We start from the raw sequence: 11,103 nt of genomic DNA on the forward strand, positions 1-11,103 counted from the left end.
CACTTATACTAAAATAAAATGTATTTGTTGATCTGAAACTGGAAGTCCTGTATTTTCTCTGGCAACCCTTTTCAAAGACAGACTGCTTGGATTGTGTCCACTAAAAAGGACAGAGGTCCCCTCAGGAGCCCACCACATTTCCCAGAGCACCATCTTCTCACTAAAAGGAAAACAGTAGGGTCCCACCTGGCCCCCGCCAGCCCCCAGGTGCCCAGACAGGCCGTCCCAGTCCATCCCCCTCTCACCACCCCTGCCCCAGGCCACTCTCCTGCCCTTTATACCCACTTGGAGAATTTCCACTGACACACGGATACTCAGAGGGTTAATCCTTCTGATACCAAGTCACACTTTAACTCATTCCCTCCAGGCCAAGGATTAAATCCTGTCCGTGTAGGGGTCAAGGCTACCACAGACCCTAAGAGCTGAGCACCCCACCCCCAAGTGAGGGGAGGCTCAAGGGAAAGGGAGGGACAGAACACGGAGAGAGAGAAGGAAGGAGGGGCCGCCAGCCGGGTTCCTGTCCCCCCACGGAGCCAGCTCAGATTCGGCTCTAGGAACAAGTCAGCCGCAGAAGCAGCGGCAGCTTCTCTCCTCCGGCCAAGGCCAGCAGGCACCCAGACACACGGACAGAGGTGCTAGGCGGAAGCCCTCAGCCCCCAGCCGCTCGGCCGGGCCTGGCCCCATGGCCTTCAACGACCTCCTGCAGCAGGTGGGGGGTGTCGGCCGCTTCCAGCAGATCCAGGTCACTCTAGTGGTCCTTCCCCTGCTCCTGATGGCTTCACACAACACCCTGCAGAACTTCACCGCGGCCATCCCCACCCATCACTGCCGCCCACCCGCTGACACCAACTTCAGCCAGGACGCGGGGCTGGAGGCCTGGCTGCCCCGGGACGGGCAGGGGCAGCCCGAGTCCTGCCTCCACTTCACTGTCCCCCGAGAGGGACCGCCTTTTCCCAACGATACGAGGGCCACAGAGCCCTGCACCAACGGCTGGATCTATGACAACAGTACCTTCTCCTCCACCATCGTGACTGAGGTGAGGAAACCCGGGCCCCCCTGCTCCGTGTGACAACCCGACTTGCCTTCCCCACTGAGACAGACAGACGGATGCTTGCGTGCGCGCGCACACACACACGCATCCGTCTCAGATTCTCCAGACACGAAGATGGGAAGATAAAGAAAGGGGTTCAGGATGGGGCCTTTGTAGAAAAGGGGGGTGTCAGAGTCCAGGAGAGTCTCTCAGATCCCGGGACTGGGGGAGCGAACGGGGAAGGGGAGAGTCAGGGAAGGGGGTGACACAGGCCTCAGAGGGCCAGCCCAAGGAACAGGAAGGGGAGCCTGACCCTTGCCTCCTCTGCCCACAGTGGGACCTCGTGTGCTCTAACAGGGCCTTACGCCAGCTGGCCCAGTCCTTGTACATGGTGGGCGTGCTTCTCGGAGCCATGGTGTTTGGGTACCTGGCAGACAGGTCAGTCCTGGGTAGAGCCAAGGGGCCGGGCTGGGCCTCAGTTGGGTTCATGGGAACCGGGTGGGGAGTTGGCCTCACCACCCGGGGGCGGGTTGAAGGACCCGCGGGCCAGTCCCACGATACTGCACGGGTCTTCGAAAGACCAGAGCAAAGCACTCCTCTCCAGACCCAGCCTGGCCTGTCACTCCTCAGGACCCCTGCTGCTGTTCTCCCCCTCCTTCCCCCCACAGGCTGGGCCGCCGGAAGGTGCTGATCTTGAACTACCTGCAGACAGCCGTGTCGGGCACCTGTGCAGCCTTCGCCCCCAACTTCCCTGTCTACTGCGCCTTCCGGCTTCTCTCTGGCATGTCGCTGGCTAGCATCGCCCTCAACTGCATGACACTGAGTGAGGGCCCCACCCCCTCACCTATGACCACCCAACCCAGCAGCCACTTTCCAGCTTCCTCTCCCAGCCCCCCACCCGCCCCCATTCCTGGGTCCTGCCTGCCCTCTTTTGGGTGGCCAACAGAACAGCCTTCTTCTCTAACAGATACAATTGCAAAAAAAACCCAACATTTTTTAGGGCCAGGAGGTTCCCATGAATGAATGAAGCAGACTGGGCACAAGAGGGCTTCGGGGATGGTGAGGAATGTATCCAAAGGAGAGTCACAGCCCCAACCAGAGGGGCCAGAGCCACCCGGCTGCTCTAGCCAGAAGCTTCAAGGTGTCAGATCGTACCCCCTCCTCTTTATTAACGTAAAAATAGCCCAAGTTTTTAATGTTGGAAGTTAATTCCAATATTTTTAACCTAGGGCAAGTCAGCATCGTGTAGACCAAACACATTTATGGACTGAGCATGGTCTGTCCATGGGCCACCAATGTGCTTCTTCTGATAAATCATTCCCTTCCGCCTGCTTCTCAGATGAGGAACCTGAGACTAGAGAGAAAGGGAAGGATTTACCCAAGGATCCCTCAAGCCCAGAAGGGAATCTATGGAATGGGGGTACTCCGGACTACAGGAATTAACCCCGGGTGGGGGCAGGGCAAGACACCTAGAGGATTCAGCCCCCAAATCCAGTCAGTTTCCAAGTCGTTGGCCCAGCAGCTGAATCAGGAGCCCATAAGGAACAAGGCTGGGCCTCTCCAGACCCCAGCAGAGAGGTGGTCCGACTCCCACCTCGACTCTCCCAGATGGAGGGAAGCTGCTGTCTCCTCCGAGCTGCTCTGGCCACTGAATCGGCCTAGGCTGGGGAAAGCCAGAGGAGAGAGGCTGCTGTTGAGAAAGCGCTGAACGGTCCGAGACGCTGGAGGTTGGAACAATTCCTAGGAACAATTCCTAGGAATTCCAAACCCATCTCCCCATGCCTTCATCCACCGGAAGCCCCCCACGTCCCCCATCAAGGAACCCCCCTCATTAGAGGTGTCTTCCACTGAGCCTTGGGATAGATCAAAGTTTGGGTGGAGAGAGAGGTCTCTGCCGGCTTCCCCCTCCACCTCCGGGTGTCTCCACCCACCTGGCAACCCAGCCAGTTGGGCCGCTCTGTTCTAACCCTCTTTCCAGGTGTGGAGTGGATGCCCATCCACACACGGGCTTGTGTGGGCACCCTGATAGGCTATGTCTACAGCCTGGGCCAGTTTCTCCTGGCCGGTGTGGCCTATGCTGTGCCCCACTGGCGCCACCTGCAGCTGCTGGTCTCCGTGCCTTTCTTCGCCTTCTTCATCTACTCCTGGTGTGTGGGGCCCAGGGGGGCAGGGCTGCAAAGGAGCCCAGAGGGCTGCAAGGGACAAGACATCCCCCAGACCTCACACACTCCACCCAACAGAGTCAGAGAAGGTCACACCTAGACCAGTGCCTCAGTGTGACAGATGGGAAAACTGAGGCCATGCCAGGAAGGATTTGCCCCTGGGTATCCAGTTCTTCAGCCTCCCCCGGCTTCCCCCGGCCTGCCCGCACTGCTCCCTTCACTCGGCACCCAAAAGCTGAGCTCCTGGGTCAGGGTGAAGTCATAGCCAAGTTGGACACTGCTTTGTGGTCCTGGCGGGAGGGATCTGGCAAAAACACTGGGATCTGGGTCCCGGCCACTGCAGGCCCCTGGGAAGCCCACCCCCTGCCCCCAGCCCAGTAGCCTGGAACTGAAGCCATGTCGACCCCTCCCTTCACCCCTGCTCCCAGGTTCTTCATTGAGTCCGCCCGCTGGCACTCCTCCTCAGGGAGGCTAGACCTCACCCTGAAGGCCCTGCAGAGAGTGGCCTGGATCAATGGGAAGCGGGAAGAGGGGACCAAGCTTAGTATGGAGGTAAGACCCTCCCCCAAGATCTCCCGTGACACCCCACCAGGATTCCACCCTCAAACCCTGAACCCAGTTCCCAGAGGGCTTCCCTGAGTAAGGGATTAGGCTGGGAGGAGCTTCTGGAGAAATCCAGGTCCTGAGCCCCGCCCATCCTGGCAGGTACTCCGGGCCAGTCTGCAGAAGGAGCTGACCATGAGCAAAGGCCAGGCTTCCGCCCTGGAGTTGCTGCGCTGCCCCGCCCTTCGCCACCTCTTCCTCTGCCTCTCCATGCTGTGGTAGGCCCAGACAGCCCAAGTGACAAAGAGATAGACAGAGAGACAGCCCGAGAGACAAAATTCCGGCTGGGCAGAGGGTGGACGCAATGGGTGGAAGAAACCCAACAAAAGGGAGGAAAAGTCAGCACACTCACCATGAGGGGCAGTAATCCTCCACCAGGGGCAGCCTTAAAGAACAAGATGACCTCCAGCCTCAGTTCACCCCCAGTCCCCACCCTGGGCACCCGTCTCTCCATCTTCTTTCCCCTTTTACCAACTCTGTTCCAATATGGAAACGCCTCATCAGGACTGGTCATCCCCAGAGTCCATAGAATTATATCACGAAGGCAGAGACCAGTCTGGCTTACAAAACATTTGGAGACTTCCCTGGTCTAGCAGTGCCTGCCAGAGATACAAACAAGGGCAGTAAGATGCCTAAAACTCTTCTCCAAAAGTGACGCTCTGGCCAAGGCTGAGATCGTCCCCTTCCCATTGCAGCATTCCCCATTACCCCTCTGCTGTGCTACTTTCCAGATGCCATCAACAGCAGTCCTGTGACAGTTAGGAGAAGCATGATCCCAACTCCCATCACTGAGTTCTTTGGTTCCAATTTGGGATTGCGTCCAGGTTGCAGGTCCTATCCAATCACCCAAGCTTCATTTCATGGGCTCTTGACCTCTTAAGTAAGAAGCACCCATCCCAGAACCATGCACAGGTTGGAAAAGCTCTGGCCTCTCCCATCACCTTGACCCAAAAGATAGGGCTTGAAAATCCACCTGCCCTCTGGCCAGTATCTACAGATAAGATAGAGACTAAAACTAAGTAAATCTTACATGCCGACTAAGCAAAAACACCCTAATATGCCAGGGACTCCAGTTAGCAGAAGATTGAGAAATCTGGGGTCTTGGAGAACTACTCCACACTTAAGCAAAATATATACGAAATGTCCGAAGAAGTACTAGCCAAGGCAGATTCCAGCTTCTTAAGCAGGGCACCCAGTGTAGCTCACCCCTATTTTGAATGAGCCCCCCCTCTTTTAAGCCTTCTTGACAAACCATCCCCCTCATCCCTCCCCACTAGGTTTGCCACTAGTTTTGCCTACTATGGGCTGGTCATGGACCTGCAGGGCTTTGGGGTCAGCATCTACCTAATCCAGGTGATTTTTGGTGCTGTGGACCTGCCTGCCAAGCTTGTGGGCTTCTTGGTCATCAACTCTCTGGGCCGCCGGCCTGCCCAAATGGCCTCCCTGCTGCTGGCAGGCGTCTGCATCCTGGTCAATGGGGTGATACCCGAGGGTGAGCACCCACGAGTAACTTGGTCCTTCCTTTAGCCCTATCCCCAGATCCTCAGCCCCTACTCCCGAGCTCCCACTGGCCCCGTCCTTTCTCTCCAGATCAGTCCATTGTCCGAACCTCCCTTGCTGTTCTGGGGAAAGGCTGCCTGGCTACCTCCTTCAACTGCATCTTCCTATATACTGGGGAGCTGTACCCCACGGTGATCCGGTGAGTGGGAGCCAAGTGGGAGGGGGGGAACTTAGGACAAGACTTTCCCCCCACATACAGGTCAGACCCCAGAGCAACAGCCGGCAGGCCATCGCCCAAGGCTCCTCCCAGAGCTCATCAAGGCAAGACCTGTATCAGTCACTCAGTACACACTCCATGGCTAACACGGGTGTGCCTGTCCCTTAAGCCCTTACCGGAGCCAAGGAAAGGATCTCACAAGGAGCAGGGCAGGGCGGACGGCCAAGAAGACACATCTCACAGGCAACTAATTGAAGCTCCACCTTGATCTCCAAAGCACAAGTTAGAAGCTGCCACCAAATCTAAATTTCATCTATAAACCAAGTGGTGCATCCGAAACCAAAGACCAAACGGGAGAGTCATTCCTTACTACAAGAGCCACATTTAATAACGGTGGTGGTTCATAGCTCTATGGATAAGCCTAGCACTGCTGTCTGGGGAGGGAGGCAGGGCATTTTTGCACGAAGAAACAAGAAACACTGTCAATTTTAAGAAAGGGATGCAAAACTCATGAGATATCAAAGAAAGGCCAGGCTTCCCCAGGCTACTGGGGACGAGCAGGGTCATACTGTCACTTCATGGGACTTCCGGGGAAAGAGCAACAGTATAAAGCACTCACTATGTGCCAGGCACTGTCTTAAACTTCTTACAAGTATCAACCCATTTCATCCGCAGAGCAAGCCTATAAGGTAGGTACTATGACGATTCCCATTTTACCAATGAGAAAAGTGAGCCACAGGAAGGTTAAGTGACCTGCCCAAGGTCACACAGCTTGGAAGTGAGGAAGCTTGAATTTGAACTCAAGCAATTTGTCTCCTGAGTCAATGTGTTTCACCTCTGCTTTCATCGAGAATGTCCTTAACATAGTCTCAATATGCAGCCTCCAGGTCCTCTCCCCTGGGGATTCCAATCCAATAGGACTGTGTGCACTGGAGCAACTATAACTCAAAATCCCCCTGGTGATCTGAGTGCTATTTGACAGCTCAGGAAACTGAGGCCCGGAGATGAAAAGGGACTCTTCCTAAGGTCACAGAGCAAGTTAAGGGCCAAGGCAAAATTCAGTCTCCCGATTCTTTGGCCAGAGCCTTTCCCAGCCTGTTCTCCAAAAGAGGGATGCCTGGCTGGCTCAGTCAGCAGAGCACGTGACTCCTGATCTCAGGGCTGTGAGTTCAAGCCCCACATGGGGCTCCAGTAAATAAATAATAAAAATTATAAATAAATAAATAATTATTTTTGGAAAACGATGTCCAAAACAAATAACAGATTGGTCTGTTAATCAAATGGGAAATGGACGAGAGACCAGGAGGCCTCAGCCTGAGCTGCCCTGACCCCAGTGCCTCAACACTCAGGCTAGAACAGTGACTGACACAATCCCGCCTTGGGCCCCACAGGCAGACAGGCATGGGAATGGGCAGCACCATGGCCCGAGTGGGCAGCATCGTGAGCCCACTGGTGGGCATGACTGCTGAGATCTACCCCTCCGTGCCTCTCTTCATCTACGGTGCAGTCCCTGTGGCTGCCAGTGCTGTCGCTGCCCTCCTGCCAGAGACCCTGGGCCAGCCACTGCCGGACACGGTGCAGGACATGGAAAGCAGGTGGGAGCAGGGACTCACCCCAGGTTACACACCCAGGCTGGGGTGGTCCCGAGACTCAAACCCAGCCTCCTCTTCCAGGGCAGGGCTCTTTTTCTGCTTCCCCAACTGACCAGGAGTCTTCTAGACTCTTGGAGTCTTCTAGACTCTTGGGGCTACCGACCCCTGGAAGCAGTATGTGTTTGGGGCAGAGAGATGGTAGTTGGGCACAGCTGAGCAGTGAGCTCCCCAGAAGCCCCCAGCTCCTAGCTCTGGCCTGGAGGCTGCATACCCAGGACACCACTCTCCTGCCCCCCAGGAGGAGAGGAAAGCCAAGAAGGCAGCAGCAAGATCAGCAGAAGCAGATGGTCCCGCTCCAGGCTTCGGCTCGAGAGAATGGACTCTGAGCACCGAGAAAGGTCCCCACAGAGCCTAAAAGGCAATGAGGGCCCCACAGGTCCCAAGCCACCCACTGGAAGAGGGGAAATGGCAACCCAAGAGTCCAGGCTGTGGTTCAGGAAAGCACCTCCCAGGGGGCTCCCTCCCTGAATAGACTCCACCAACATCACGTCATTAAAAGGTTTGTGTGCATCTCTTTTTGTCTCTGTCGTCTCAAATATAATAACCACACCACATCAGCCAGTGGCCCAAAAGTTCAGACAGTCCAGTCCCTGCCCTCAACCTCCAGTACTTAATAACGCCCCCCCCCGCCCCTACTTTCTACCCTTTCATCCCCTCCTTCCTTCTTTACCCTTTTCAAATATTCCTGTGAGTTTTTAAATATCTTATGCTCCTTCCCTTCCCTCCCCATCTCCCTGCCCAGTTTGGAAATTGACAAGGGACTAAATGAAAGCAGCCAATCAGAGGTTTTGCTTCAGGCTCCTCCCCCTCTGTGAGGGCCGATGGGAATCTCCGGCAGCAAATAAAGAAAAAAGACCACAGAGGCTAGGACGTCAGGAGGCTGCCCCTGTTCCTCAGATCCCAGCAGGGTCCAAACTCAAACAAAACCAGTTTGTCACTTCCTGCTCTGCAGCTGGAGGTTCCGCCCACTAGCGATCCTAATCCTTCCCACCACCCTTTGTGGATTTTCTTCGCTGTTCTGCCTCCTGCAGGCTGGGGACTGGTGGAGACCAGAGAGGAGGGAAAGGGGAGGGTAAAACCAAGCCAGAGAGAGCCGCCACCAAATGCTGCTTTGGTGCCAGGCACTGCCCTGAGCTCTTGGCATATACTGACTCATTTAATCTTCCCAGTAACTTTCTAGAGATAAATACTATTTTTATCCCCCATTAGAGAAATGGGCACAGAGTGGTTAAGTCACTTGCCCAAATTCACACAGCTAGTAAATTGTGGAGTCAGGATGAGAATGCAGACAATCTAGCTCTGGAACGCACGTGCCTGCTCCCTCCATTGCCCAGGGCCGTGAGGCACTGAGACTTTAGCCTCTTGCACCCCCAGGACTTGGCTTCTTCCCCTCCGTCCTGGCCTGAAAGGAGAGAGAAGGGTAAGGGGGAGGAGAAAAAGAATCCTGGACAGAACCACTCAAAAGGAAGGATAGAAGGCAGTTTAGGGGTCACAGTCAAGAAAAGAGGAAGCTATCCGATCACTTGTGTCATCAAGGAGCTCATTTCAAGGAAGTCCGGGGCCATGGGAAAGACAGCCCTATTAGCACCCATAGGTGTCAGGAGTCAGGGCATCAACCATGCCTTCTTGCAAATGTACCTTTTCAGTCATGCTTGTCCCCCTTGTACATTGCCCATTACTCTTTCCCCTGCAGCTGACTCAGCCCCCCACCCCCATCCCTTGGGGGAAAGTCCACACCTCTGAAGTCGTACACATTGTCTTCCAGGTGGGACCATAGGGCTCTGGCTGAGTCAGGGCAACCTGGAGCGAGGAGGTAACCCAGAGCTGCCCTGAAACATCCACAAAGCCCTGGGACAGCTCACAGCAGTTCAGACAGCAGGACTTTCAGGACAGCTAAAATCATGATAACCCAGCCCACCTCCTGAACATCTGGAGACTTGATGTTCCCCCATGTGCTGACAGGTCCCATGCTCCCCAAGAATTTGGGGGCCATTGAAGGATCCAGGAAATGCTCAAGGACCCCCCAGCCCTACCCCTACTGCTATTTCTCAGGCAGCACTGCCCTCCTGACTGGCGAGGGCACCTAGGCTTCTTCACCAGCCTTGAGCAGGGAGACAGCACCAGGACTGGCCACCTGCATCTAGCCCTGCTTCTGTAGATCTGGAGGTCGCAGGACCAGTGACTTGCCTTATCTGTGTCTCAAAATCCTGCCAGCAACTCTGACATGCTGTGGCTCCTGGTCTCTCATCTCTGCATCTGCCTCAACCACAGCCCCTGGCCCTTCCCAGCTGCACATACCCCCAGCTGGTACAGGTGATGGTGGTGGTGCTTCAGAGAGCTCACACCATCTGCACAGAATCCATTTCCCCAGCTCCCGGCCAGGAACTTCCTATGCTCACACCATACCTTTGACCAGATGGAACCCGACCTTCCTCCCATTTTTAAGTCACCAGCAGGTGACTTCTGACCTGTCTCCCCAAATAGCCATCTGCAGAACACTGGCTCACATCCCATCCCCTCACACTGGCCCTGAGCCAGAGTTTTGATAGTCACACCTCACTTCAGTGGTCTCAGATGTTGTCCCCAGTTTTGACCATAAGGTTCTATCATCAGCCAGGATTGGTAGGACCTTTGTGGCCACCCTCAGTTTCTCTCTCTGCAGCTCCGAGCACTCCCTTGCCGGGATGGTATACTCGGGAGTTTTCTCAACTGCATGGCTCACCAGAAGCCACCTTCCCTGGGCTCCACATTTGTATCCCAGGACCCACCTCTACAATCCAGGCTTTAGTCCACACCAAGCCCCTTCACTTCTCTCCTTTCCCAAGAGTTTTCATGACCCCTTGGAGAATAGATGCCCAATCAGTTCAGCTTTCATATCATGTAGAAGGCTGAATAATGGACCTCCAAAGATGTCCACATTCTCATACCTCTTGAATGTATTACCTTACATGGTAGAAGAGACTTTGCAGATGCTATTAAGCTAAGGATCTTGACAGAGAAATACAAAGCAAAACCATGATGAGATACCACTTCACACCTGTCAGAATGGCTAACATTAACAACTCAGGCAACAACAGATGTTGGTAAGGAGACAGAGAAAGAGGAAACTTTTTGTACTGCTGATGGGAATGCAAACTGGTGCAGCCACTCAGGAACACAGTACGGAGGTTCCTCAAAAAATTAAAAATAGAACTACCCTATGACCTAGCAATTGCACTACTGGATATTTATCCAAAGGATACAAAAATGCTGATTCAAAAGGAGCACACGCACCCCAATGTTTATAGCAATACCACCAACAATAGCCAAGGTATGGAAAGAGCCCAAAGGTCCATCGACTGAAGAATGGATAAAAAAAGATGTAGTACGTACACACACATGCGGGGGACCAGCCCACGCACCAGAGTCTAAGGGTCCTGAGTAGGGGGTTGGTGTTGGCGCAATATCTATAAGAAAGGAGACAGATATAGTGAATAGTGGCAAGATTGCACTTTACTGTCGTGCTTAGGATCTTTATATACCATAGTTGAGTGCATCATTTTTCTAATGATTACATTGTTTGTTACTTCCAGAAAAAGTATTATTTCCGCGGTAGCAAAAACAGAAAATCAAAACAGAAACGAGGTACAATACAGAAGATCAAAAAACATAATTCATCACTCAAAATACATCAGCAGGGGTTTGTTTTATGTATATACTGATATTATTAACCGAAGCTTATGACAAGGCTATTTTTTTTTTAAAGGTGAACATGATGATTTACGGGTAAAGTGCCCCTGACCAGGAAGGGAGTTTCAATCTGAAAATTTGCCCACTCACTGAAACTAATTAAAGGTCATAGAAAACTAACTCCAGTCTCTAATCCATCATGATCAAGAGGTCATGCGCACATTCTCTAAAACAAAGGAAAGCAGGACCCAACAAGCCATATGACACTGT

At 53.8% G+C, this 11,103-nt stretch overlaps 1 protein-coding gene across 1 annotated transcript; it reads left to right on the forward strand.

Moving 5' to 3' along the window:
- Nucleotides 1-487: 487 nt before the first annotated feature.
- On the forward strand, nt 488-7,678 carry SLC22A6 (solute carrier family 22 member 6). Its single transcript, XM_029915159.1, has 10 exons — nt 488-1,036; nt 1,365-1,468; nt 1,699-1,853; nt 3,009-3,177; nt 3,621-3,744; nt 3,898-4,013; nt 5,073-5,287; nt 5,386-5,494; nt 6,904-7,107; nt 7,403-7,678. Exons 1-10 carry the CDS (start codon nt 683-685, stop codon nt 7,488-7,490), a joined length of 1,638 nt encoding a protein of 545 aa, XP_029771019.1. The 5' UTR covers nt 488-682; the 3' UTR covers nt 7,491-7,678.
- Nucleotides 7,679-11,103: the final 3,425 nt, after the last annotated feature.

This window comes from Suricata suricatta, chromosome 11, assembly GCF_006229205.1.
Source record: "Suricata suricatta isolate VVHF042 chromosome 11, meerkat_22Aug2017_6uvM2_HiC, whole genome shotgun sequence".
In the NCBI taxonomy this organism is placed as follows: domain Eukaryota; kingdom Metazoa; phylum Chordata; class Mammalia; order Carnivora; family Herpestidae; genus Suricata; species Suricata suricatta.

What these genes read in the sequence shown, in the direction of transcription:
- SLC22A6 (XM_029915159.1), top strand. Translation starts at nt 683, where the DNA reads ATGGCCTTCAACGACCTCCTGCAGCAGGTGGGGGGTGTCGGCCGCTTC. An exon ending in GCCTTCTTCATCTACTCCTG is followed by an intron (nt 3,178 to 3,620) that starts GTGTGTGGGGCC and finishes CCCTGCTCCCAG; the next exon opens with GTTCTTCATTGAGTCCGCCC. An exon ending in CTGTACCCCACGGTGATCCG is followed by an intron (nt 5,495 to 6,903) that starts GTGAGTGGGAGC and finishes TGGGCCCCACAG; the next exon opens with GCAGACAGGCATGGGAATGG.